Source organism: Nomascus leucogenys, chromosome 4 (assembly GCF_006542625.1).
Source record: "Nomascus leucogenys isolate Asia chromosome 4, Asia_NLE_v1, whole genome shotgun sequence".
In the NCBI taxonomy this organism is placed as follows: domain Eukaryota; kingdom Metazoa; phylum Chordata; class Mammalia; order Primates; family Hylobatidae; genus Nomascus; species Nomascus leucogenys.
In genome coordinates, this window is record NC_044384.1 from 93,374,023 (window position 1) to 93,401,238 (window position 27,216).

A 27,216-nucleotide genomic window follows, 5' to 3' on the forward strand; every position below is an offset into this window, starting at 1 on the left:
CCCACCTTTCTGGAGGGCATTCGTACATTCATTCAACAATTATTTGCTAAGTACCTACTATGTAATAGGCCTAGTACTAGGAGCTAAAACAAATATGTATTAAGGGCTTTGAAAATGTTCTTATCCTATGACCAAGTAATTCTGCGCCTAGGAGGGTATCCTAAGAAAATAATCAGAGATCAGTAAAAAAAAAATAGCATGCAAGGATAAATGACTAACAGTTGGGTTTTGGACAAATCTTGGTACAATCATGAATTTTTTGCAATGTTAAAAATCAGGCCAGGGTAAGTGGTGCATGCCTATAGTCCCAGGCACTCAGGAGGCTGAGGTGGGAGGATCACTTGAACCCGGAAGGTGGAGGCTGCAGTGAGCCAAGATTGCATCACTGCATTCCAGCCTGGGCAACAGAGCAAAACCCTGTCTCGATAAACAAACAAATAAATAAATAAATAAAAAGTCACATAATTAAAGAATATTTTATGATCTTGAGAAATGCTCTTGATATAATAGTAAATGAAAAAAGCAATTTAGCATCTGTATAATCCCAACATATCTATAGGACAAACACCAGAAGGAAATATATCAAAATATGGGCTGAGTACAGAGGCTCACACCTGTAATCCCAGCACTTTGTGAGAGGCTGAGGCGGGCAGATCACTTGAGGTCAGGAGTCCGACACCAGCCTGGATAACATGGTGAAACCTTGTCTCTACTTTTAGAGAAAAATAAGCCAGAACATGGTGGCACACACTTGTAATACCAGCTACTCGGGAAGGTGAGGCAGGAGAATCATTTAAACCCAAGAGGTGGAGGTTGCAGTGAGCCGATATCGTATCACTGCACTCCAGCCTCGGTGACAGCGAGACTCTGTCTCAAAAATAAATAAATATGAACGGTGGGCCTCTAAGAAGCAGAATCATGATGATTTCTTCTGTATGCTCTTCTGTATTTAACTTGTATGATTAGGGTGAAAAATGTTAGACAACTGGAGTCCATTGCTCTGACAACTGCTTCCATAAGATAAAGTCATGACAGTAACAGGAAGAAGGCTTCCCTGGGGTTTAGCTCCATTTTCTTTGTAGTCTGTCCAGACACACAGTCCAAATGCTTTTGTAAGAGAAACCAACTTGTCCATAGTTCATACCTTACAAGAAATTTCACATGCTCTGAAAAATGCATTTTGCATACTTTTACAAATTAGATTTTTTTCATTTAAGATTATGTGATTGGCGGATGACAATCTTCACGCATATGTTTTTGACAAATGATCACAGTAGTGATTTTTTTTCAAAGTCACTAAGTGGTACTTGAAGACTTTCGATATTGCAGGTCCTGTAGAGGACAAAATGGAAAAGAAGCAGACTCCTTTTCATCCAATAATTTTTAAGGAGGATAGGAAAGATTGTCACAGAAGCAGTGACTCCAGGACAGCCTATACTGAGTCCTGAAATTGAGGCTCTGGGTACCATGAGAAGATAAGAAAGAAAAGAGTCATGGCACTGGACTGGGTTATGGGGCAGTTCATGGAAGAATTGGGGTTTGAGAGGGGCCTTTAAGGATGGGTAAGATTTGGATAGCAGGATATGGAGAAAGAACATTTCACTCAATCTTTTTTTTCCAAAATGGAGTCTTGCCCTGTCGCCCAGGCTGGAGTGCAGTGGCATGATCTCAGCTCACTGCAACCTCCACCTCCCGGGTTCAGGTAATTCTCCTGCCTCAGTCTCCCGAGTAGCTGGGATTACAGGCACCTGCCAGCATGGCTGGATAATTTTTGTATTTTTAGTAGAGACGGGGTTTCACCATGTTGGTCAGGCTGGTCTTGAACTCCTGATCTCATGATTTGCCCATCTTGGCATCCCAAAGTGCTGGGATTACAGGCATGAGCCACCACACCTGGCCCATTTCACTCAATCTTTTAGCAAACACCTTGCAGAATACTAGATACCAGACACTATGTCAGGCAGAGGGGACTTAAAACAAACAGGACAGATGTCATCGTCTATCAAGCTGCTTACCTACATGAACGAGAAAAACGATGAGTCCGGGCTCAGTGGCTCACCCCTGTAATCCCAGCACTTTGGGAGGCTGAGGCAGGTGGATGGCTTGAGGCCAGGAGTTCAAGACCAGCCTGGGCAACATAGCAAGACCCCATCTCTACACAAAATAAAGGCCAGGCGCAGTGGCTCATGCCTGTAATGCCAGCACTTTGGGACGCTGAGATGGGTGGATCACTTAAGGTCAAGAGTTTAAGACCAGCCTGGCCAACATGGCAAAACCCCATCTCCACTAAAAGTACAAAAATTGGCCGGGTGTGGTGATGCACCCCTGTAATCCCAGCTACTCAGGAGGCTGAGGCAGGAGAATCGCTTGAACCCAGGAGGTGGAGTTTGCAGTGAGCCAAGATCGTGCCACTGCACTCCAGCCTGGGTGACAGAGTGAGACTCTGGCTCAAAAAAAAAAAAAAAAGAAAGGAAGAAAATGAAAAAGAAAAAATTAGCCGGGCATGATGGTGCATGTCTGTAGTCCCAGCTATTCAAGAGGCTGAGGTGGAAGGATAGCTTGAGCCTAGGAAGGTTGAAGCTGCAGTGAGCCATGATGGTACAACTGTACTCCAGCCTGGGCAACAGAGTGAGACCCTGTACCCATCACCCCCCACCCCTGCTAAAAAAGAAAGAAAGACAAGAAAAGAAAAGAAAAAAGAAAAGAACGTGGACATGCAGTGACAGGCTAGTTCAGGGGTTTCTGGAAGCCCTGGGCACTGTAAAGCCATGTAGGCTGCAGGACTGGAGAGTAGGATGTGTGAAGGGCTGGGGAGGAGATGGCTCAACAGGAAAGGTGGGGAAAGGAGCCTTTCCGCACCCTTCTATCCCCAGCTGTGTTACACAGGCTCCTGACAGTTAAGGACGTTTGCAAGGGAACCGATACTTCCCTCGGAGAGCCCCTGAGATCACAGTGACCACTGACACACACTTCTGGCCTGGGCTCTGCTGCTTCAAGGAGGGGAACATGAATAACATGCAGATAAAAGTAATGAGGGGGTAGGGAGCAGTGGCTCACATCTGTAATCCCAGCACTTTAGGAGGCTGAGGCAGCGGATCACCTGAGGTCGGGAGTTCGAGACCAGCCTGACCTACATGGAAAAACCCTGTCTCTACTAAAATTACACAATTTGCCAGGCATGGTGGGAGAGGCTGAGGCAGAAGAATTGCTTGAACCCGGGAGGCAGAGGTTGCAATGAGCCGAGATCATGCCACTGCCTCCAGCCTGGGCAATAAGAGTGAAACTCCATCTCAAAAACAAAACAAAACAAAACAAAAAGGCCTGGCACGGTGGCTCACGCCTGTAATCCCAGGACTTTGGGAGGCCAAGGCAAGCAGATCACAAGGTCAGGAGTTCGAGACCAGCCTGCTGGCCAATATGGTGAAACCCCATCTCTACTAAAAATACAAAAAATTAGCCAGGCATGGTGGTGTGCGCCTATAATCCCAGCTACTCGGGAGGCTGAGGCAGAAGAACCGCTTGAACCCAGGAGGCAGAGGTTGCAGTGAGCCGAGACAGTGCCACTGCACTCCACCCTGGGTGACAGAGCAAGACTCCATCTCAAAAAAAAAAAAAATATATATATATATATATATAAAATAAAAAAGTAGTGAGGGAGTGATGAGAATGAGAGGAGGGAGATAAGTGGGGAAGTCTGGAGGGAGAGGGGAAGGTAGGCAGATGGGAGAGAAAAAAAGGCAGAATGTGAGATTCAAAAACTAGGCAAAACGCTGCCCTCATAAGCCTGAGGAAGAAGCTGGAGTGTTGGTCATGGTTAAGGGCCTAAGCTCCCAGGTGACTTCTTAGGTTCACACCGGCCCCACAGCTCACTGGCAGCCTGACCTCTCTTTGCTTCAGCTCCTCGTCTGCAGAATGAAGATAATGATAGCCTCTACTCTGTACAATCAGTGGGAGGACTGGATGCGCTAATGTAGGCAATGACCTGGAAGACAGGCTGGTAGGGAGAATGCAGAGTATTAGTGTAGCCGGAATTGGTGGGTTCGTCTCACTGACTTCAAGAATGAAGCCTCGGATCCTCTCGGTGAGTATTACAGTTCTTAAAGGTGGAGTGTTTGGAGTTTGTTCCTTCTGATGTTCGGATGTGTTCGGAGTTTCTTCCTTCTGGTGGGTTCGTGGTCTTGCTGGCTCAGGAGTGAAGCTGCAGACCTTCGCAGTGAGTGTTACAGCTCTTAAGGCGGCACGTCTGGAGTTGTTGGTTCCTGCTGGTGGGCTCGTGGTCTTGCTGGCTTCAGGACTGAAGCTGCAGACCTTCGCGCTGAGTGTTACAGCTCATAAAAGCAGTGTGGACCCAAAGAGTGAGCAGTAGCAAGATTTATTACAAAGAGCGAAAGAACAGAGCTTCCACAGTGTGGAAAGGGACCCGAGCGGGTTGCCACTGCTGGCTGGGGCAGTCTGCTTTTATTCTCTCATCTGGCCCCACCCACGTCCTGCCGATTGGTAGAGCCCAGTGGTCTGTTTTGACAGGGCGCTGATTGGTGCGTTTACAATCCCTGAGCTAGACATAAAGGTTCTCCACTTCCCCATCAGATCAGTTAGATACAGAGTATGGACATAAAGGTTCTCCAAGGCCCCACCAGAGCAGCTAGATACAGAGTGTCGATTGGTGCATTCACAAACCTTGAGCTAGACACAGGGTGCTGATTGGTGTGTTTACAAACCTTGAGCTAGATACAGAGTGCCAATTGGTGTATTTACAATCCCTGAGCTAGACATAAAGTTTCTCCACGTCTCCACCAGACTCAGGAGCCCAGCTGACTTTACCCAGTGGATCCTGCACCGGGGCTGCAGGTGGAGCTACCTGCCAGTCTTCCACCGTGCGCTCGCACTCCTCAGCCCTTGGGTGGTTGATGGGACTGGGCGCCGTGGAGCAGGGGGTGGCGCTCGTCGGGGACGCTCTGGCCGCACAGGAGCCCATTGAGGGGGTGGGAGGCTCAGGCATGGCGGGCTGCAGGTCCTGAGCCCTGCCCCGCGGGAAGGCAGCTAAGGCCTGGTGAGAAATCAAGCGCAGCGCCTGTGGGCTGGCACTGCTGGGGGACCCAGTACACCCTCCACAGCCGCTGGCCCGGGTACTAAGCCCCTCATTGCCTGGGGCCCCTGCCAGCTGCTCCGAGTGCAGGGCCCGCCAAGCCCACGCCCACCCGGAACTCCAGCGGGCACGCAAGCGCCGTGCGCAGCCCCGGTTCCCGCTCTCGCCTCTGCCTCCACACCTCCCTGCAAGCTGAGGGAGCCGGCTCTGGCTTTGGCTAGCCCAGAAAGGGGCTCCCACAGTGCAGTGGTGGGCTGAAGGGCTCCTCAAGTGCTGCCAAAGTGTGAGCCCAGGCAGAAGAGGCGCCGAGAGCGAGCCAGGGCTGTGAGGACTGCCAGCACGCTGTCACCTCTCATTAGCTCTTATGTTATAAAGGAAATCAGGGCCGGGTGTGGGGGCTTGCCTCTTTAGGGCTCCTGGGTCTCTTTGGGGACAGCTCCTGGCACAGTTTGTGCTCAGTAAATATTTGTCAAATGGATGTGTGAACAAACCAAAAAAGGAGGCAGGGCATGGTGGCTCACACCTATAATCCTAGCACCTTGGGAGACTGAGACAGGAGGATGGCTTGAGGCCAGGAATTCAAGACCAGGCGGAGCAACATAGTGAGACCCTGTCTCTACAAAAAAAATTTTTTTTGAGATGGAGTCTCACTCTGTCGCCCAGGCTGCAATGCAGTGGCGCGATCTCAGCTCACTGCAAGCTCCGCTTCCCGGGTTCACGCCATTCTCCTGCCTTAGCCTCCTGAGTAGCTGGGATTACAGGCGCCCACCACCACACCCAGCTAATTTTTTGTATTTTTAGTAGAGACGGGGTTTCACCGTGTTAACCAGGATGGTCTCAATCTCCTGACCTTGTGATCCGCCCGCCTTGGCCTCCCAAAGTGCTAGGATTACAGGCATGAGCCACTGCGTCCCGCGTGTCTCTACAAAATTTTAAAAAATTCACCAGGTGTGGTGGTGCATGCCTATAGGCCTAGCTACTCAGAAGGCTGAAGTGGGAGGATCTCTTGAGCCCAGCTGAGGTGGCAGTGACCCATGATTGTGCCACTGCCCTCCAGCCTGGACAACCAAGCAAGATTGTCTCTAAAATAAAATAAAAATTAAAAATAAAGGAAACCAGCAGATGAACCACACAGGGAGAGAAAAGTTGTTCAACGGAAAGGAATTCAAATACTTTTCTCCCTGGAAGGGAAGAGAACAGAAAATGAATTAGAATTGAAGGTCAGAGTTGCAAAGGTCATAAAATAACAGCCTTATCTAGTTTTCCTTACTAAGGAAAGGAAACTGAAAGTGAGAAATCAGGTATTTGATGAAATGAAGCCAGAGACAAGCTCTCAGTCTAGCCTTTCCCTTTCTCTGCAAATTCTTCTGGGAATTGAGCCCCTTAAAATAAATACTGTGGTAAGCCTCATGATTTATTTTTATCTACCCAAATCAGTGTCTTGTCAGTGATCCTCTGAGGATACTGGACTTAAACTGGATCCATGATCCATGGGGAACCAGGTTTCAAACCCCAAGACAGCCTCGATATCCATCTGGCATTTGAAATGGCTAAGGCTTAGCTGGGCATGGTGGCTCACACCTATAATCCCAGCACTTTGGGAGGCCAAGACAGGCAGATCTCTTGAGCCCAGGAGTTTGAGACCAGCTAGGCAACATAGTGAGATTCCTGTCTCTACAAAAAGTCATAAAATTAGCCAGGCATGGTGGCACATGCCTGTGATCCCAGCTACTCAGGAAGCTGAGGTAGGAGGATCACATGAGCACAGGGAGGTCGAGGCTGCAGTAAGCTGTGATCCCACCACTCCACTCCAGCCTGGGTGACAGAGCCAGATCCTGTCTCAAAAGAAAAGAAAAGAAATAGCTTAGGCTGAACGTGGGGAAACCCCCAAGGCTGGAGCTGATCTAATTTAAATCGGTTTTGTTTCTATAGTCTCAGGCTGCCTAAGGCTAATGAGGAATGAGGGAACCTCAGCTTTTGCCACACACACAACTACTCAGGGTTAGCAAAAAAAAAAAAAAAAAAAAAAAAAATATATATATATATATATACACACACACACACACACATATTTCCCACTGTTGCCAAAAGTTTAGATGGCCCACAGGTTGTTTGTCTAACAACTTGATGTTTGCCCAGATTGACTGAAGATAATGAGTTTTAGTGAGGATGCTCCTTAGGCCTGGCAACTACTCTACAAAATCAAATCATAGAAGCTTGTGAAAAACTCAGTGTTTCCTAAGTAGCATGGCCTCCTAACTCAAAATGCTTTTATTTCTTTAAATATTCATGATCTGGATCTAAAACAACAAAACTCAACCCACAGTCATTCTTATTTCCTTTACGTGTTGATATTTTCCACCACATCACAGGGGACTTTTGCCCAGGGTTTATAAGAAGGTTATTTGAATTGCTTTATAGCTAAGAACCACCTTAGGAATTAACTGTGGGGCCTCCTATTAATCTTGTTGTATTTATGTAGTGTTAACATTGGTTCTGGGTTCCTTATGATTTTTGAATTTAAATGGTTTCTTCTAGTTGGTGATTCTGCTCTAACTCACAATTTCTCTGAAGATGTTGAGAATTAACTTATCTGCTGTGTTTGTAACCCAAAATAAAAGCAAAGATAAGAATAAAGGAGGTGAAACATCTAGGACCCTGGAGATACCTGTGGACCAAGACTAATTCAGCAGCACTACCATTCTGCTCAGACAGAGCTAGATAATAAGCTATGCTGACACATGAGGCATTCACAGTGGCACAGTTGCTCAGAGTGACAGTCATCCCTTGGTAGAAAATGTTTTAATATAAAAACTTAATATATGTAATGGCAATTTTCTTTGGGAATTGGTCTCTGAATCATACTCTAAAAACATAAAGGAAAAATGACTAATAATTCAGCACAAAATGAAAACCTGTGGTTACCTAAGAGGTATCAGTGTGCATTTAGCAATTTCTTCTTTGTCTAGGTGAATACGCATGTCAGGTCCATAAGAAAAATGGTGGCTGTTGCCAGGCTTTCTTCCCATTGCTACTCAAGATTTCCTCCTCAGAAAAAGAAATGAGTGGCATTTCACCAATATGGAAATGTTTCTAATAGAATATGAAAATCCATTAAGCAATTTTCCAGTACATTAGGCTAAAAGTGCTTAAAACGAGTATCTCTTTCTGTGACAATTAAACATCACATAATTTGCAGTCGTATAATACCCCTACATAGAAAGTGCTCAGACTGGCCATACGCGGTGGCTCATGCCTGTAATCCCAGCACTTCGGGAGGCCGAGGAGGGTGGATCATGAGGTCAGGAGATTGAGACCATCCTGGATAACACGGTGAAACCCCGTCTCTACTAAAAATACAAAAAAATAGCCAGGCGTGGTGGCGGGTGCCTGTAGTCCCAGCTACTCGGGAGGCTGAGGCAGGAGAATGGCGTGAACCCGGGAGGCAGAGCTTGCAGTGAGCCGAGATCGCGCCACTGCATTCCAGTCTCTGGGCGACAGAGCGAGACACCATCTCAAAAAAAAAAAAAGAAAATGCTCGGACAACTTGGCCTATTTTAGTCATTACTTTTGTACTTATTTCCACGTGTGACCTGGTACAGTCAAGGCCACTTCTCAATTATCTGGGAGAGAATTTCCTAATTTGAGGGTCACTCAAGCTTTCATTAAAAGAGTCATTCTTTTGAGCAGTTTGTATAGACTCAGAATGAAAAAGCCAAGCAACGAGGTTTCCTCATAGCCAGCTTTAACAAAGCACGTGTGGTTTGAGAATCTTGACTCTGGATAAAAATGACAAGTTATTATTTAAAGAGAAGTACTGATAACTTCTTGTCTACTTCTCTGTTTCCAACCTTTATTGATTTATAGATTTCAAAGACCATGACTCAGGGAGCACAAAAATGTGGAAATCTGTATGCAGAGGCTCATTCCAGCATTTTGGGAGGCCAAGACAGGAGTATCGCTTGAGACCAGAAGTTCGAGACCACCTGGGCAACACAGTGAGACCCACATCTCTACAAAAAATACATACATTTTTAAAAAGTGAACATGAAGGCCGAGCACAGTGGCTCATGCCTGTAATCCCAGCACTTTGGGAAGCCAAGGTGGGAGGATTACTTGAGCCCAGGAGTCTGAGACTAGCCTGGACAACAAAGTGAGACCTCATCTCTGCAAAAAATAAAAAAATAGGCCAGACATTGTGGTGTGTGCCTCTGTTCTCTGCTATATAGGAGGCTGAGGCAGGATTGTGTAAGCCCAGGAGGTGCTGCAGTCATTGCACCACTGCAACTCTAGCCTAGGAGACAGAGTGAGACTGTCTCAGAAAACAAATAGAAAAATCAGTGGAAATGCTCACATTGAGAAGCTGCTTTTGAAAGTTACACAGTATAAATCAACTATCATTCAGATCTGACATCCTTTCTCTACCCTATATTTTTCATCTTTAACCCTTTAAGCAATTCTTCGGTGAAGACAAATAATCACTGAATGTCAGCTTAGAAAATGGGTAGGTGATACGCATGGGTGGAAGACTTTCCCTAATAGTATTATGAAAATGCTACAACTCTAGCAGGGAATAAGATCTAGAACATTCCAAAAGCAAAAAGATTGCTATAGAATGATTCTAATTATTTTAATGCCATGTAAGATGCTATTATAGAAACTGACAGTGCTCCAGTTCCAGCAACACAAATGAGGGAAATAAAAATATTTCACCCCAAAATATATTTGTCATATTTTCAGATGGCTGTTCAGAGAGCCAACAGAAGTAGCCCTGCAAAGCTGTCTTTTGTGGGGAAAACTTGCATTTGCAGAGAATCTGCTTGATGCAGCCAGGCCTTCCCTTGTCTAGATCTCGGGAAGATTAACTTAGTCTGACACTTTAAAGGTCTGAAACATGCTGGACATGGTGGTTTACACCTGTAATCCCAGCACTTTGGGAGGCCGAGGAGGCCGGATCACCTGAGGTCAGGAGTTCAAGACCAGCCTGGCCAACACGGTGAAACCCCATCTCCACTAAAAATACAAAATTTAGCTGGGCATGGTGGTGCATGCCTTCAATCCCAGCTACTTGGGAGGCTGAGGCAAGAGAATCGCTTGAACCCGGGAGGCGGAGGCTGCAGTGAGCCGAGATCACACCATTGCAATCCAGCCTGGGCAGTAAGAGACTCTGTCTCAAACAACAACAAAAAAGGTCTAAAACATTTACCATCTATTCTTTTGAGGGCTGCCACCTGTGGGGCTTCATTTACATAACAAGACCACCTTTGCTAGCCAGGCTTCCTCTTCTCCAGCTCCCAGAACCTGTTATGCCACTGATCCGAGCCCACACTCTTTCTGTAACCTTAAGGTGGTATTTAAGCTTCTAAACCCTATTGGGTGGAGGTTTGGGGGGTAATCACTCTATGGCTCTCCCCTTCATGCAAGCTAATATATTGGTATGCCTTTTCTCCAATTAATTTGCCTTTTCTCAGTCGATTTTTCAGTGAACCTTCAGAGGGCAAAGGGGAAGTTTCCCCTTGGTCCCTACAGGAACCTAAGACCCACAGAGTGATGGAAAAAGGAAAGGCTTTGGAGCCAGGCAGGCCCAAGTTTGAATCCTAGCTGTACTGCTTATTCGCTGAACAACCTTGGGCAAGTCAGTTATCCTACTTAAAAACAGGATGTTAACTTCACAGTTGTTTCAAGGATTAGCGTTAATGTAGAAAATCAACTCATCAGGTATTGAAAAAATGGTGGCTATCAGTATCAATGATCACATCCCAATCCAGTTATGACCTAACTTTAAGACTGCTGCTAAATCCCAGGGAATGAGTTCTGCAGGAGCAAGCAGTCTTGGCCTCAAGTCCGTCTATTTGTGCCTCATGTTCCCCATTTTGTTTTGCCATTTGAACACATTTTCAGCATGTCTAGTGATTCACCTATAAATGTCTTCTTCAGGTGGATCTCAGCCTGCACATGCTGCACATTCTGAAACTTATGAGAACAGTATCCTTGCTCCTCATTGATTTTGGTCTTGTCTTCCACCTTCGAAAACTAGAGTATGGTGTAATACAGTATTAAAGTTTTAAAGTACTAACTTTACACACAGCACTGCCCTCTAGCGACTAGAATAATCCGTTTTTTTTTTTTTTTTTTGAGACGGAGTCTCGCTCTGTCGCCCAGGCTACAGTACAGGGGCATGATCTCAGCTCAGTGCAACCACCCGCTCCCAGTTCAAGCAATTCTCCTGCCTCAGCCTCCGAGTAGCTGGGATTACAGGTGCACACCACCACAACCAGCTAATTTTTTTGTATTCTTAGTAGAGATAGGGTTTCATCATGATGGCCAGGATGGTCTCAATCTCTTGACCTCAACCTCGTGATCCGCCTGCCTCGACCTCCTGAAGTGCTGAGATTACAGGCGTGATCCACCACGCCTGGCCTGGAATAATTTTTTCTTTTTTTGGAGACGGAGTCTCGCTCTGTCGCCCAGGCTGGAGTGCAGTGGCGCAATCTCGGCTCACTGCAAGCTCCGCCTCCCGGGTTCACGCCATTCTCCTGCCTCAGCCTCTCCAAGTAGCTGGGACTACAGGCGCCCGCCACCACGCCCAACTAATTTTTTGTATTTTTAGTAGAGACGGGGTTTCACCGTGGTCTCGATCTCCTGACCTCATGATCCGCCCGCCTCGGCCTCCCAAAGTGCTGGGATTACAAGCGTGAGCCACCGCGCCCGGCCTAGGAATAATTCTTTCTAGTCGTCTGTTCAGCTGCCCTCTGGGTAAAAATTAAAAATTCTGTCATAGATTGTCTTGAATGTGTTGGCTGACATTAGATAAATGGAAATCATAACTACAATGAGATACCACCTCATGCCCAATAGTAATTTGAACAATTTGACAATTCTTTATAATATTAAAGTTACATGATCCAGCAATTCCACTCCTAGAATTTAAAACTTGTGCACATAAGGCTGGGCGCGGTGGCTCACGCCTGTAATCCTAGCACTTTAGGAGGCCGAGGCGGGTGGATCACGAGGTCAGGAGATTTGAGACCATCCTGGCGAACACAGTGAAACCCCATCTCTACTGAAAATACAAAAAAAAATTAGCTGGGTGTGGTGGCGGGCGCCTGTAGTCCCAGCTACTCGGGAGGCTGAGGCAGGAGAACGGCGCGAACCCGGGAGGCTGAGCTTGCAGTGAGCTGAGATCGCGCCACTGTGCTCAAGCCTGGGCGACAAAGCGAGACTCCCATCTCAAAATTAAATAAATAAGTAAAAATAAAACTTGTGCACATAAAAACCTTTTCTATCATGTTCATAACATTATTTTTAACAGCCCAAAAGCGAAAATAATCCAAATATCAACTGATGGATGGGTAAATACAATAGAATATTATTCAGCCATAAAATAAAATGATGTACTGATACATGCTGTAACATGAACCCTGAAAACATGCTATATCAAAGGAGCCGCTTCCAAAGGACCATATATTGTATGAACTTATATGAAATGTCCAGAACAGGGAAATCCAGAGAGACAGAAAGTAGACTGGTGATTCCCTAGGACTGGAGGACAGAAATGGATTGACTGCTAATGGGGGGTTCTTTTGGGGGTGAGGAAAAATGCTATAAAAAACTGATTTGGTGATGGTTGTACAACTTTGTGGATATTCTGAAAACCACTGAACTATACACTTTTAAAAGGCGAATTTTATGGTATGTGAATTATATCTCAAAGTTATTAAAAAATGGGAAACAAAAAAATGGGAAACAAAAGTGTTGGCTGTGTTGGGATGGCCATTTAGTACTAACACGTTAGGCACATCTCCCCTTCAATATAACCTCCCTGACCCCAGCCCCCAAAGTCTTAAGATTTGGCCTCCATAGTCTTCTTAGTATTTTTTTATTTCTTACATTTTTTTTTTTTTTTTTTTTACTGTAAGCATGTATTACTCATATAATGGGAAGTAGATCCAAATTTTCAAGGAATAATCTGAACTTTTAAAACAGAAACTGTACTTAAGAACACTAATAGAGGTTGGCTGACACCCTGAAAGACTGGTCTGTTACATTTAACTGTGGGCCAGTCAGCTTCAAACTCAGGAAAACCTCTCACCTTAGTTGCAGGGGAAATGGGCAACAATAATAGTAGCTACTGCTGACAGGCTGGGCCCTGTGCTTAACTCCATCTATCATCTCCACCAACTATCCCACGTGGCATGTGCTACCACTATTTTACAGATCAGACCGTTTACATAACTGAGACCAAGGATGCACATACGCCCCTCCCTTGAAACGCAAGTCTCACTGAAGGTAGACCAAGATGCCACCTTGGTGTAAATAACAAATTACAGTAAACTCTGACTCAGATACTGAAGAACAGGGTCCAAAAATATTCACTGATAATAGGTGTTCAAAGATGACCCAACTTCTATTTTTGCCTTCAATAATTGTTACACAGTTAAAATTCAGTGAGAAGCTGCTTCCACACAGCTATAGGTAGGGCTTTGTTATCCAAATGCAAATCTATCTAGGTCTGAATTCCTAAAAGTAGAATCTCTTTTTTTTTTTTTTTTTTTTGAGGTGGAGTTTTGCTCTGTCGCCCAGGCTGAAGTGCAGTGGTGTGATTTCGGCTCACTGCAACCTCCCAGGTTCAAGCAATTCTCCTGCCTCAGCCTCCCAAATAGCTGGGATTACAGGTGCCCGCCACCATGCCCGGTTAGTTTTTGTATTTTTAGTAGAGATGAGGTTTCACATGTTGGCCAGGCTGGTATTGAACTCCTGACCTCAAGTGATTCGCCTGCCTCAGCCTCCCAAAATGCTGGTATTACAGGCGTGAGCTGCCATGCCTGATTTAAAAGTAGAGTCTTTAGATAAATAACCTTCCGAATACTTTTTTCTTTTTTGAGACAGGGTCTCACTCTGTCACCCAGGCTACAGTGCAGTGGTGCGATCTCAGCTTCTCACCATAACCTCCAGCTCTCGGGCCCAAGCAATTCTCCCACCTCAGCCTCCCGAGCAACTGGGACTACAGGGCCAAGTCACCAAGCACAGCTAGTTGCATTTTTTTTTTTTTTTTTGGTAGAGATGGGGTTTCACATGTTGGCCAGGCTGGTCTTGGACTCCTGACCTCAAGTGATCTGACTGCCGCAGCCTCCCAAAGTGGCAGGATTATAGGCATGAGCCACCGGGCCCAGCCTACTTCTTGAATTAAAAAACAAAAAACAAACGAACAAAAAACCCAGGCAGATAATGAAATCCTGCATACACTCAAGTCTGCATGAAGCATAAGGCCAAACTGGAAAGTGGGCATTTGAACAACCCTCTTCCTGCTCCCTTCCCCTAACTAAAATGGGCTTCTGGGCCTATCAACCATTCTTTGGTGAAGAGCAGCAATTCCCCAGAGGCTCTTTAACAACAGCATTGGTGTTTGAGGTTGCATCTTTAAAACATGTATTTCAGGATTTGGGAGCTTCTGGAACCATAACTTTAACCCAGCCTTCCATAACAGTCTTTTTACTTTCTATTACAGAACATGACACTGCAATAATAGCAATGAACCGCTTCAGCTTTTTCACTTCTGCAGAAGCTAAAACAACTTCTCCAATATATAAAGGGGCTGGAAAGCTAATTTCCTGGGAAAGAAATACACAGCCTGGTCCTGGCATTTTAGTTCCCAGGAGAGCTGAGATAAGTCCGTTGATCAAAACGCCATGTACAATTGTATTTCCAAACTTGGTGTGTTTTGCAAAGTCTTCATTCAAATGCAAAGGATTGACATCCCCCGTTAATTCTGAGAAGGTTGCCACATCCGTCTGTGTGAAGGCCCTCTTAAGTTCAGCACGGTCTCCAACTTTGATGTGCATATGCTGAAAGTGCTGCAGGGTCAGCACTGGCAGGTTCAGGCAGACGGTCCTCCGAAGCCCACCCCACCAAAGGTGATGGCTGGAAATTAGTGGGAACATCTTCAGCACCCTCAAATTTCATCAAGAGCTTTTAGCCTGCTTCAGTCTTCAAACATGCAGGCACCAAAAAATAAATCTGAGAGTGGACGAATGTTTCCAAAATGGAAGACGATTCATTCAATCCAATACTAGTTCCCTACTATTACCAGATAATGCAAGGAGAAATGGAGAAACCTACAAGAGAAATAAAAAGGTTAAGGCATCGGGAGAAACTACAGTGAAGCACAGGGCAACGGGGAAACGTGCCCAGCTTTACAGGATAAACAAAGCTGATGCAGGAGCATTTTACAGAGCATCCTGAGAGGAAGCCTTTGAAAACAAGTAGTCATATCTCAAAAAGAGCATACGAATATATAACACACAAGGCATTAAGCGTTAAATAAAAAAAAGTAAGCCTTAACCACAGGGTTGCAAGTTTTATCCCAAAACATCTCCCACAGAATTTAAAATCTAAGTGCTCTGTCTCACATTTTTGGAAACAATCAAGTCCTTTATTTTTCCCTACTTAGATCATTTTAACCATATTACATTTATGCAAGCACAAAAATGAGGTGTGTGTATTAAGAAGCAGTTGACCCATCACTCAGTCTTGTTTGGAATATATGAGGGAACAGTCTTTACCTGAATCACCCGGAAAGCACATTTTTTCCCTTTATAGGATCCTAACAGGGTCAAAGAGCTCCACAATTTGACAAGACCACTGCAGAAAGATCAAGAAAATACATAGTGTGTCATAGGCAGAGAACAAAATGAACTTCAACTAAGGTTCTAAAATATTCACTTCTGACTTTGCAACTATAACCATCAATGGGAAAACGACAGCTGTAACCAAATCGTAAGTTTTGCCCTCTCTAGAGTACAAGTTTCTGGTGGATGAATGCTCATATTCATCCCAGTTTAAATTCCCAAAAGCTGCTCAGAGTTCATAATAAAAAAATTATTCTCATTCTCAAAAAAAAAAAAAAAAGAGAGCATTTTTGCTCTATTTTCTCCATCAGTCTCTCTGCCCTGTTATACTAGAAATTTCCCACTCTCTGTCATACCTGCTACATATTCTCAAGATAGCTGACAAGGTCTTCTCTTCATAGGTTAGGATGTCCAAAGGTAAGGCAGCATCAACCTGCATATGGAATAATGCTATTAGCAGGCTATTCTCACCATTATTCTTGAATGCTTGTCAACTTTTGACAACAAATGAGTTTTCAGCTTTTCTCCTCCACAAAAGCAGTATTTTATTTAATGGTGCTGGCGCTTTAGTTGCCTACTTACAGCTCCCCCTGCCTAGAATGTTCTGCCTACACCTCTTCATATGGCTGATGTCCCTCATCCTTTGAGCCTTCATTTAAATTGTTCCTTGACTGATCATCGAGATGAGACAAAGTCAGCTTGCTATGTTCTTTCGTGTACAGGACACCATACTTTCTCTTTCATAATTCACTTTATTCTTGTCACTGATCGTCTAACATGTTTTCCTACTACAAGAACCAAGACATTAGTCCACGTGGCAGAGGCCATGTCTGTTTGCAGCTATATAAACCCCAGGAACGAGGTTTTCTACCTGACACACAGGTACACACAGGGATATTTTAAAAAAATTTTTGTATTTAGAAAAATTATAGACTCACAAGAGATCACAAAGAAATGTACAGGGATTGGCCAGGCACAGTGGCTCACGCCTGTAATCCCAGCACCTTGGGAGGCCAAGGAGGGCAGATCACCTGAGGTCGGGAGTTTGAGACCAGCCTGATCAACACGGAGAAACCCCATTTTTACTAAAAATACAAAATTAGCCGGGTGTGGTGGCGCATGCCTGTAATCCCAGCTACTTGCGAGGCTGAGGCAGGAGAATCACTTGAACCTGGGACGCGGAGGGTGCGGTGAGCCAAGATCGTGCCATTGCACTCCGGCCTGGGCAACAAGAGTGAAACTCCATTTCAAAAATAAATAAATGAAAAAGAAATGTACAGGGAGGTTCCATGCACTCTTCATCCAGCCTCCCACAATGTCAATGTCTTGCATAACTACAGTACAGTAGCAAAACTAGAAAACTGGTATTGGTACAATCCAGAGGTTATTCAGATTTTACCAATTATATGTCTACTCATATTTATACCTGTGTGTGGCTCTATGTAATTTTCCCACATAGGTAGCTCCATATAACTACCACCACAATCAATGATAAAGAACTGTACCACCATAAGACTCCCTTATTCTACCCTTTACAGTCACACCCACCCCTCCTTCCCTACTCCTCACCCCAGCAACCACTAACCTTTCTCCAGATTATATATAGTATTTCAAGAGTCTTCTATAAATGGAAACACCCAGTATGTCATGTTTTGGGATGGGCTTTTTTTCACTCGGCCTAATTCTCTGGAGATTCATCCATATTGTGTCTAAATAGGTCATTCCTTTTCATTGTCGAGTATATTCCATACTAGGAATGTACCATAGTTTATTCACCCATTGAAGGATATATGGGGTATTTTCAGTTTCACTGTTATTAAAAATAAAGCTGCTATGAATATTCATGTACAGGCTTTTGTGTGAACTTAAGTTTTCATTCCTCTGGAACAGATGCCCAGGAGTGCTAATGTTGGGTTCTATGGCAGATGCACGTTTAGTTTGTTAAAGATACTGCTGGCTGGGCGTGGTGGCTCACACCTGTAATCCCAGCACTTTGGGAGGCCGAGGCAGGCAGATCACGAGGTCAAGAGATGGAGACCATCCTGGTCAACATGGTGAAACCCTGTCTCCACTAAAAATACAAAAAAATTAGCTGGGTGTGGTGGCATGCGCCTGTAGTCCTAGCTACTTGGGAGGCTGAGGCAGGAGAATTGACTGAACTCGGGAGGCAGAGGTTCCAGTGAATCAAGATTGTGCCACTGCACTCCAGCCTGGCAACAGAGTGAGACTCCATCTCAAAAAAAAAAAAAAAAAAAAAAAAAAAAGATACTGCCAAACTATGTTCCAGAGTGGCTGCACCATTTTACATACTCACTGTGGTGTATGAGTGATCCAGTTTCTTCACATTCTTGCTAGCACTTAGTGTTGTCAGTTTTTATTTAGTCATTCTGCTAGGTACACAGTGGTATCTCATTGTGTCATTAATGTGCATTTCCCTCATGGCTAATGTTAAACATCTTTCCATGTGCTTCTTTGCCAACCATACATTCTCTTCAGTAAAATGTCTGTTAATGTTTTTGCCCATTTTCTAATTGAATTGTTTGGTTGAGTTTTGATACTTCTTTATTATTATTACCATTATTTTTTTGAGACAGTCTCACTCTGTCACCCTGGCTGGAGTGCAGTGGCATGATCTCGGCTCACTGCAACCTCCACCTCCCAGGTTCAAGTGGTTCTTCTGCCTTAACCTCCCGAGTAGCTGGGGTTACAGGCATGTGCCACCAAGCCCGGCTAGTTTTTATAGTTTTAGCAGAGACGGGGTTTTGCCATGTTGGCCAGGATGGTCTCAAACTCCTGACCTCAGGCGATCAACCCACCTCGGCCTCCCAAAGTGCTGGGATTACAGTCATGAGCCACCACGCCCCACGTGTTATTATTATTTTTGAGACAGGGTCTTGTTCTGTTGACCAGGCTGCAGTGCAGTGGTGCAATCATAGTTCACCACAGCCTTGAACTCCTGGCCTCAAGCAATCTTCCCGCCCTGGCTTCCCAAAGTGTTGGGATTATGGGCGTGAGCCACTGCACCAGGCCAAATGTCATTTATATATTCTAGACACTATAGTCCTTTGTTGGATACGTGGTTTACAAATATTTTCCCCCAGTGTGTAATACATCTTTTCATCCTTTCCCACCCCCACCCCCAGCCATGGTGATCACCACTCATTGCAACCTTGAGCTCTTGGGCTCAAGCAATCCTCCCACCTCAGCCTCCTGACTAGTTGGGACTATCGGGGCACACCACCACACCCAGCTCAATTTTTCAAATTGTTTTGTAGAGATGGGGTTTCACCAGATACCCAGGCTGGTCTGGAACTCCTGGGCTCAAGTGATCCACCTGCTTGGCCTTTCAAAGTGGTGGGATTATAGCTGTGAGCCACTGCACCTGGCCTTTTCATCCTCTTAAGAGTCTTTTGCAGAGTAAAAGTTTTAAAAATTTTGATGAGGTACTTAGCATATATTGATTTGACAGACTATATGAATTACAAAATAATTTCCTGAGCATCCTGTCTTCTCTCAACTTCTAAAACTCTACTTCTCTACTTCTGCTCTCAAAGTTGCTTAAAATGCTGGTCTATGACAAAATAATGAGTTGAATCAGAATATAAACCAATAGTATCATTAATCACCATGTTTAGTTCAGTTCATCTTTTTTTCATAAGGAGTTTTTTTTTTTTTTTTTTTTGAGACAGAGTCTCGCTCCGTTGCCCAGGCTGGAGTGCAGTGGTGCTATCTCGGCTCACTGCAAGCTCCACCTCCCGGGTTCATGCCATTCTCCTGCCTCAGCCACCCAAGTAGCTGGGACTACAGGTGCCCGCCACCACGCCCGGCTGATTTTTTGTGTTTTTAGTAGAGATGGGGTTTCACTGCGTTAGCCAGGATGGTCTCACTCAATCTCCTGACCTTGTGATCCGCCCGCCTTGGCCTCCCAAAGTGCTGGGATTACAGGCGTGAGCTACCGTGCCCAGCTATTTTTTTTTTTTTTTTTTTTGAGACGGAGTCTTGCTCTGTTGCCCAGGCTGGAATGCAGTGGCATGATCTTGGCTCACTTCAACCTCTGCCACCCAGGTTCAAGCAATTCTCCTGCCTCAGCTTTCCAAGTAGCTGGGACTACAGGCATGCACCACCACGCCCAGCTAATTTTTGTATTTTCAGTAGAGAAAGGGTTTTACCATGTTGGCCAGGCTAGTCTCAAACTCCTGACCGTAAGTGATCCGCTCGTCTCAGCCTCCCGAAGAGCTGGGATTACAGGAGTGAGCCACTGCGCCTGGCCCATAAGGAGACTTCTCATTAAAAGTGGTAGTGCACTGGTTCTGCTGCAAATTCCTTTATCTCTTCAAGATGGGCAAAGAGTTTGCAGGCTGCCAGTCTAGGCCACACTTTGAGTAGCACTGTGCCACAACAAACATTTGTCTAACGTGTTCCTTGTCAAACAGAAGGCATATTAGAATAAACCCAACAAAATTCATCACTTCTGAAAGTTTACTTCTGCAATTTCAAACACAGTTTTAAAATAATCTCTAGGGGAATACAAAAATTAGCTGGGCGTGGTGGCAGGCACCTGTAGTCCCAGCTGACAGAGCAAGACTCTGTCTCAAAAAATAAATAAATGAAAATAAAATAAAATAATCTCTAGGGGAACCCTCATACACTACTGTGAGGAATGTAAATGTACAACCACTATGGAGAGCAGTATGGAGGTTTCCCAAAAAACTAAAAATAGGTCAGGTGCAGTGCCTCACGTCTGTAATCCCAGTGCTTTGGGAGGCCAAGGCAGGAGGATTGCTTGAGTCCAGGCGCCTGGGCAACATAGTGAGACCTCGTCTCTACAAGTAAAAAAATTGGCATGGTGGCACATGCCTGTGGTCCCAGCTACTCGGGATACTGAGGTGGGAGAATCACTTGAGCTTGGGCGGTTGAGGCTGTAGTGAGCCATGACCATGCCACTGCACTCCACCCTGGGCATCACGGCAAGACTTCACCTCAAAAACAAGAAACAAAAGAAACTAAACTAAAAATAGAATACCATTTAATCCAGCAAGTCTACTACTGAGCATAAATCCGAGAGAAAGGAAATCAATTCAAAAAGACATGTGCAGCTGGGCGTAGTGGCTCATGCTGTCATCCCAGCACTTTGGGAGGCCAAGGCGGGGAAAAAAAAAAAGACATGCACTCTCATATTTATTGCAGTACTATTCCCAATAGCCAAAATATAGAACTTAAGTGCCAATCAATGGATTAAAAAAAAAAAGTGGTATATATTACAATGGAATATTATTCAGCCATAAAAGAGAATGAAATTCTGTCATTTGCAGCACCATAAATAGAACTGGAGGCCATTTTGTTAAGTGAAGTAAGCCAGGCACAGAAAGACAACTGTTGCATGTTCTCACTCATATGTGAGAGCTAAAAAAGCAGACCTTGCCAGGCACAGTGGCTCACGCCTGTAATCCCAGCACTTTGGGAGCCCAAGGCACATGGATCACCTGAGGTCAGGAGTTCAAGACCAGCCCGGCCAACGTGACGAAACCCTGTCTCTAGTAAAAATACAAAAATTAGCTGGGTATGGTAGCGTGTGCCTGTAATCTCAGCTACTAGAGGGGCTAAGCCAGGAAGATCCCTTGAATCTGGGAGGCAGAGGCTGCAGTGAGCCGAGAATGTGCCACTGCACTCCAGCCTGGGCAACAAAGCAAGACTCCAACTCAAAAAAAAAAAAAAAAAAAAAAAAGTAGATCTCATGAGGATAGAAAGTAGATTGGTGATTATCAGAGGCTGAGAAGGGTAGGGGGGTACAGAGGATGAAGAGAGAAAAAAAGGAATACAAATGTGTTTATTACAATAAATGAATAAAAATTTAAAAATACAGAGTTGTGTAATTTAATTTTTTTTTTTTTATGTTTGAAAAGCATTCTATCTGTATTTTTTTTTGAGACAGAGTCTTGCTCTGTCACCAGGCTGGAGTGCAGTGGCGTGATCTTGGCTCACTGCAACCTCTGCCTCCTGGGTTCAAGCGATTCTCCTGCCTCAGCCTCCTGAGTAGCTGGGACTACAGGTGCCCGTCACCACATCTGGCTTATTTTTGTATTTTTAGTAGAGATGGGGTTTCATCATGTTGGCCAGGATGGTCTCGATCTCTTGACCTCATGATCTGCCCACCTCGGCCTCCAAAGTGCTGGGATTATAGGAGTGAGCCACCGCACCCGGCCTCTTTCTGTATTTCTTACAAAGATCTTTGGAATGTTCAATCTACCAAGTGATTCCATACCTCCCCAAACAGGTCCTTCACGGCCGAAATAAGCAGCTGTTTGAACTGTGCAGCATTCAGTCCAACTCCACAATCTTGAAATTCTCTAAAAAAAGTAAAAAAAAAAAAAAAAAAAAAAAGACATATTAAATTTCATTCTATTCAGTTTCATGTTAGAAAAGTAATCTAAAATAGAACTTAGGAAACTAAACTTACAGGCAGACTTTCATGTAGTGGTACTCAGAAGGGTTTTTGTAAACTACTCTTTCATATGTGGCAGCAGGGGCAGGCATCTTTTCCAGTGCTGATCACACCTACATAAGTCAAGAGGGCTAGAAATGACCAATGCACATGCTATTTTTCACAGTTTTGATGAGAATCTGGCCTATTTGTTTTTTGTTTGTTTGTTTGTTTGAAGGCAGGGTCTCACCCTGTCACCTAGGCTGAAGTGCAGTGGTGCAATCACAGTTCATTGCAGCCTCCACCTCAGGCTCTCCAGGCTCAGGTGATCCTCCTGCCTCAGACTCCTCAGTAGCTGGGAGTATAGGCACGTGCCACCACATCCAGCAAATTTTTGTATTTTTTGTAGAGACAGGGTTTCACCACGTTGCCCAGGCTGGTTTCAAACTCCTGGGCTCAAGCAATTTGCCCACCTCAGCCTCCCAAAGTGCTAGGATTACAAGTGTGAGTCACCAGGCCCGGCCTTCCTGTTTTTTTTTTTTTTTTTTTTGGAGAAGGAGTCTTGCTCTGTAGCCCAGGCTGGAGTGCAGTGGCACAATCTTGGCTCACTGCAACCTCCACTTCCTGGATTCAAGCAATTCTCCTGCTTCAGCCTCCCGAGTAGCTAGGATTATAGGCATGTGCTACCACACCTGGCTAACTTTTTTGTATTTTTAGTAGAGACAGGGTTTCATCACATTGGTCAGGCTGATCCCGAACTCCTGACCTTGTGATACGCCCGCCTCGGACTCCCAAAGTGCCGGTATTACAGGCGTGAGCCACCGTGCCCGGCCTCCTATTTGGTTTTTAAGACTTCTGAGCACAGTAACTCATCTAATTCTGATCAAACTAAGGTTACCCATACGAATACAAAAGAAGTTTCTATATTCTGTATATGCCAAATCACTGTACTCTTACTTAAAACATACTAACATAATTTTGGCTAACGATTTTCCTTATGAGCACCCAGCTCTTTGCTAAACATTTCATATGCCTTAGCTTGCCTTCAAAATGCTCCTGAGGTAAGAGGTATTATTATTCCCATCTTTGGGAAGATGACACAGAGGTTTAGTAAACATAGGTAACATGTGCCCAAAGGTGCCCAGAGATTCCAACCACTCTGAGCCTGCTCAAGACCAGTTATGATGCCTCTTTATCCAAAGAAAAAGAAAAGGCATAAAGGAGTAAAATCTAAGATTTGAAGGTCCTCTTCTTGTCTACTCTCAGTCAACACAGAACACAAAGAGAAGAATGAGGGATGGTCGTTCTGCCATCTCCTCCCATCCTAGGTCTGCCTGCTCTCAGTCCAAAAGCCAGGTCTGTGCAAGACTATCTGTGAACGACTTAGCTTAAACAGCACAGGGGTTGAGAAGAGAGATTCCTGGAAGGCGCACTCAATGCAGCTTCTAAAAGGTCTGAACTTTCAAGAACGTAGAACATGCTCATCTCTCTGTACACAGTTCCTCTCCTTGGCTCCACGCCAACCTTGCTCTCCCTCTGGATAGGTCCTATTCATCCTTCAACTTTCAGTTTAAATACCACCTCTTCATGGAGGTCTTCTCTGACACCCTGCTCTAAGTTTAAGTCCCCGTGTTATGCAATCTCTTAACGTTGTCTATTTGTTTAATATATGGATCCCCCACTACAGAGACCAGGAAACTGAGGCCCAATCAAGGAAAGGGACTTATCCAAGGTCACAGAGCTATGGACCAGGATTTCAAAACCACTCTGGGTTAGACCCAGTTCCAACCACTCCCAGATGATGACCTCTGGAGAAAAGAAGTCAGGGTCAAGGAGCTACATCTACCAATCCATTCAACAAACATTAATACTTTGGGGCCTGGCGTGGTGCTCATGCCTGTAATCTCAACAGTTTGGGAGGCCAGGAGTTTGAGACCAGCCTGGGAAACACAGTGAGACCCTATCTCTAAAAAAAAGAAAAAAAATTTAAATTAGCCAGGCATGGTAGTGTGTGCCTGTAGTCCCAGCTACTCCAGGGGCTGAGGTGGGAGGATAGCTTGAGTCTGGGAGGTTAAGGATACAGTGCACTGTGATTGTACCACTGTACTCCAGCCTGGGTGACAGAGCATGACCCTGTCTCCAAAACAAACAAACAAGAAATACTGTAATACTATGACACAAAGCTAAGTATTCAAATGAGGCAAAAGTGATAGTGGTAGACCTATATATTCAAAAGAATCCTTGGTTTCAGGACAGCGGCAATAGTTACCTGATGCTTCTTTCCCAGTCACTAGAGTCTCCCTTAACTAGAAGGGCAGGGAGAACAAGAAACCTCATCTGTTTCTTTCATTGCTTGGCATATAAATGTTTTTTAGTGTTACTGCCTTGATGGAGCTGCCTGCCTAAAGTAGGGGAGTGAAATTAGGCCCACGGCTTAGATGCCAGTAAAACGAAGACTTACACAACATTCACGAGATGGACAGTGGTGATGGCTGCACAGCGTTGTGAATGTACTCAGTGTCACTTACGATAAATTTTGTGTCACGTATTCTTTGCAATTAAAAAAAAAAGGCTTACAAATGACAGCACTGCCCTCTGCAGGCTGTTCTGAGATTAAAGGAGAGGATGCCTGGGAAATTCTTTTGTATAAACTGGTATTAAATATGTTCACCAGGCTCTCTACAGATGTGGGCTCACGAAGTCACTGTCATCGTCATCTTTAAAGTCAGTCTTGTTGTTTGTTTTGTCACCCAGGCTGGAGTGCTTCGGGTAGAAAAAATTTTCGTTCCTCAGCCTCCTGAGTAGCTGGGATTACAGGCGTACGTCATCACGCCCGGCTAACTTTTGTATTTTTAGTACAAATGGGGTTTCGCCGTTGGCCCAGGCTGGTCTCGAACTCCTGGCGTCAAGTGCTCCGCCGGCCTCGGCCCCCTCAAAGTGCTGGGATTACAGGCATGAGCCACCGCGCCCGGCCTAAAGTCAGTCTTTTTTAGTGGCTGCGCAGGGATGCGCCTAATCTGCCCTATTAGTAATAAATCTTTGATTCCCCCTACTCCCCCGCTTCTCCATCCCTACGGCGGCCAGTGAGTCTATTAACATCTACTCAAGCTACATCGTTCCTCTGCTCAAAATCTTGCTATAGTTCCCGTTTTATTCAGAGTAAGGCCAAAAGTCCTTAGAGCAGCCTGCAAGGCTCTGCCTCACCTGCAGGACTGCTCCCTCTACACCTCTGACTTCAGGTCCTGCCATTCTCCCTCCGCTCAATCCCCGCCACCACACAGGCCTAGCCTAGCTCTTTCTCACGCGTCAGTCTCGCTCCCACTCCTGGGCCTCGGCTCTAGCTTTTCCCCATGCTGGGAAAGCTCTTCCTCCAGGCAGCCACCAGGCTCACACCCTTGCCTCCTTCCTGGCTTAGCTCAAATCTCAATCGGTTTGGCCCAGTGCCCTTCTCGGCTAACACCCCCATGCCCCGTCCCTGCTTTCTTCTTCGTAGCATTTGCCTTTTTCTATGACAATTATGTAACTCATTTATCTTTATCTGTACTTCCCCTCCCCATCCCAACAAAAGTCCACTCCAAGAATCTTCCTATCTTGTTCACTGCTGTTTCCCAAGGCCCTAAAACACTGGGTCGTGCACAGTGGGCGTGCAACGTACAGTTTTTGGACTCAATCACTTTAAAAAGCTCAATTTCCCTACTATTGAGCACTTGGGTGGCTTTCAATATTTTTCAACAACCACTATTTAGCGCTCACCTCACGCCGGGCGCACGGAGCGCGCTCAGGACACGGTTCCGAAGTCTTTCCCGGGCCTCTCGGCCACGTTCTGCGGCCGAGACCCTACGCGGCGCCGTACGGAGGCCCCCAGCGCCCGGGGCCGGAAAGGACAAGCTGCCCAAACCGCACCGCCCGCCCCGCGCATGCGCCCCGGCGCGGCCAACTGAGAGGGCTCCCGGACAACCGCCGCTCTTTGGAGGGCGTCCACCTACCCACTCTTCGTCGGACTAGCCTGACGCCTGCCCAGACTCCTATTCGCCGCAAGGACCCGCCAAGGTTTGGGGCTCCCCGGCAGCAGCCAGAGCTGGGCCCGAGAAACTCCTGGTGTCTTTACGTTTGGCTTCTCCTCGCCCCGCCCCATGACGCGCATCGCCCAGGCGGACATGACGTCACCGCGCGGCGTCTTCCTAAGGACCCAGGCACGAATCCTGATCCGGAGCTGAGAGCGGCCGAGCTCAGCGCCCTCTGGTGTCCACTCCGAGAAAGCCATGTGTGCAATTTGCTTGGGGTGCGGTTTGGGGCGTGTTTATTCCTCCTTGGACGGTGCTTCATAGTTATCCATTTCTTCATGCATTAATTCATTCATTCAACAATTTTTTTTGTTGTTTTTTTTGAGACAGTTTCACTCTGTCGCCCAGGCTGGAGTGCATTGGCGCGATCTGGCTTACTGCTACCTCCGCCTCCAAGGCTCAAGCGATTCTCCCACCTCAGCCTCCTGAGTAGCTGGGACTACAGGTGTGCTCCACCATGCCTGGCTAATTTTTGTATTTTTAGTGGAAACGGGGTTTCACCATGTTGGCCAGGCTGGTCTCGAACTCCTGGCCTCAAGTGATCTGCCCACCTTGGCCTCCCAAAGTGCTGGGATTACAGATGTGAGCAACCGCGCCCGAGTCATTCTACAAACTTTTTAAATTATATTATAATTTATTTATTGAGATGGAGTCTCGCTCTGTCACCCAGGCTGGAGTGCAGTGGCGCGATCTCGGCTCACTGCAACCTCCGCCTCCCTTCAAGTGATTCTTCTGCCTCAGCCTCCCAAGTAGCTGGGACTACAGGCATGCACCACCATGCCCAGCTAATTTTTGCATTTTTAGTAGAGACGAGGTTTCACCATGTTGGCCAGGATGGTCTCGATCTCTTGACCTCGTGATCTGCCCACCTCGGCCTCCCAAAGTGTTGGGATTACAGGCGTGAGCCACCGTGCCTGGCCTAATTTTTGTATTTTTATTAGAGACGGGGTTTTGCCATGTTGGCCAAGCAGGTCTCAAACTCCTGACCTCAGGCAATCCACCCACCTCGCCTCCCAA

The 27,216-nt window shown here is 45.7% G+C and overlaps 2 protein-coding genes across 4 annotated transcripts; both read right to left on the reverse strand.

Moving 5' to 3' along the window:
• Window positions 1–12,781: 12,781 nt before the first annotated feature.
• On the reverse strand, window positions 12,782–26,294 carry HTD2 (hydroxyacyl-thioester dehydratase type 2). 2 transcript variants are annotated; one of them, XM_030811542.1, is made up of 6 exons: window positions 25,889–25,983; window positions 22,172–22,269; window positions 21,977–22,061; window positions 16,071–16,147; window positions 15,649–15,727; window positions 12,950–15,201 (listed from the first exon to the last, which is right to left on the reverse strand). In XM_030811542.1, the coding sequence occupies exon 6, from the start codon at window positions 15,025–15,027 to the stop codon at window positions 14,521–14,523; it is 507 nt and encodes a 168-aa protein (XP_030667402.1). In that variant the 5' UTR covers window positions 15,028–15,201; window positions 15,649–15,727; window positions 16,071–16,147; window positions 21,977–22,061; window positions 22,172–22,269; window positions 25,889–25,983; the 3' UTR covers window positions 12,950–14,520. The 2 variants fall into 2 exon arrangements, with proteins under 2 accessions (XP_012352801.1, XP_030667402.1); XM_012497347.2 differs by lacking the exon at window positions 22,172–22,269 and having other exon boundaries at window positions 12,782–15,201; window positions 25,889–26,294.
• On the reverse strand, window positions 12,950–26,294 carry RPP14 (ribonuclease P/MRP subunit p14). 2 transcript variants are annotated; one of them, XM_003257233.3, is made up of 6 exons: window positions 25,889–26,294; window positions 22,172–22,269; window positions 21,977–22,061; window positions 16,071–16,147; window positions 15,649–15,727; window positions 12,950–15,201 (listed from the first exon to the last, which is right to left on the reverse strand). In XM_003257233.3, the coding sequence occupies exons 2-6, from the start codon at window positions 22,246–22,248 to the stop codon at window positions 15,145–15,147; spliced, it is 375 nt and encodes a 124-aa protein (XP_003257281.1). In that variant the 5' UTR covers window positions 22,249–22,269; window positions 25,889–26,294; the 3' UTR covers window positions 12,950–15,144. The 2 variants fall into 2 exon arrangements, with proteins under 2 accessions (XP_003257281.1, XP_030667403.1); XM_030811543.1 differs by having other exon boundaries at window positions 14,126–15,201; window positions 22,172–22,287; window positions 25,889–25,944.
• Window positions 26,295–27,216: the final 922 nt, after the last annotated feature.

What these genes read in the sequence shown, in the direction of transcription:
- HTD2 (XM_012497347.2), bottom strand. Translation starts at nt 15,027, where the DNA reads ATGTTCCCACTAATTTCCAGCCATCACCTTTGGTGGGGTGGGCTTCGG.
- RPP14 (XM_003257233.3), bottom strand. Translation starts at nt 22,248, where the DNA reads ATGCCTGCCCCTGCTGCCACATATGAAAGAGTAGTTTACAAAAACCCT. An exon ending in CACTACATGAAAGTCTGCCT is followed by an intron (nt 22,062 to 22,171) that starts GTAAGTTTAGTT and finishes TACTTTTTTTAG; the next exon opens with AGAATTTCAAGATTGTGGAG. An exon ending in ATCTTGAGAATATGTAGCAG is followed by an intron (nt 15,728 to 16,070) that starts GTATGACAGAGA and finishes ATCTTTCTGCAG; the next exon opens with TGGTCTTGTCAAATTGTGGA.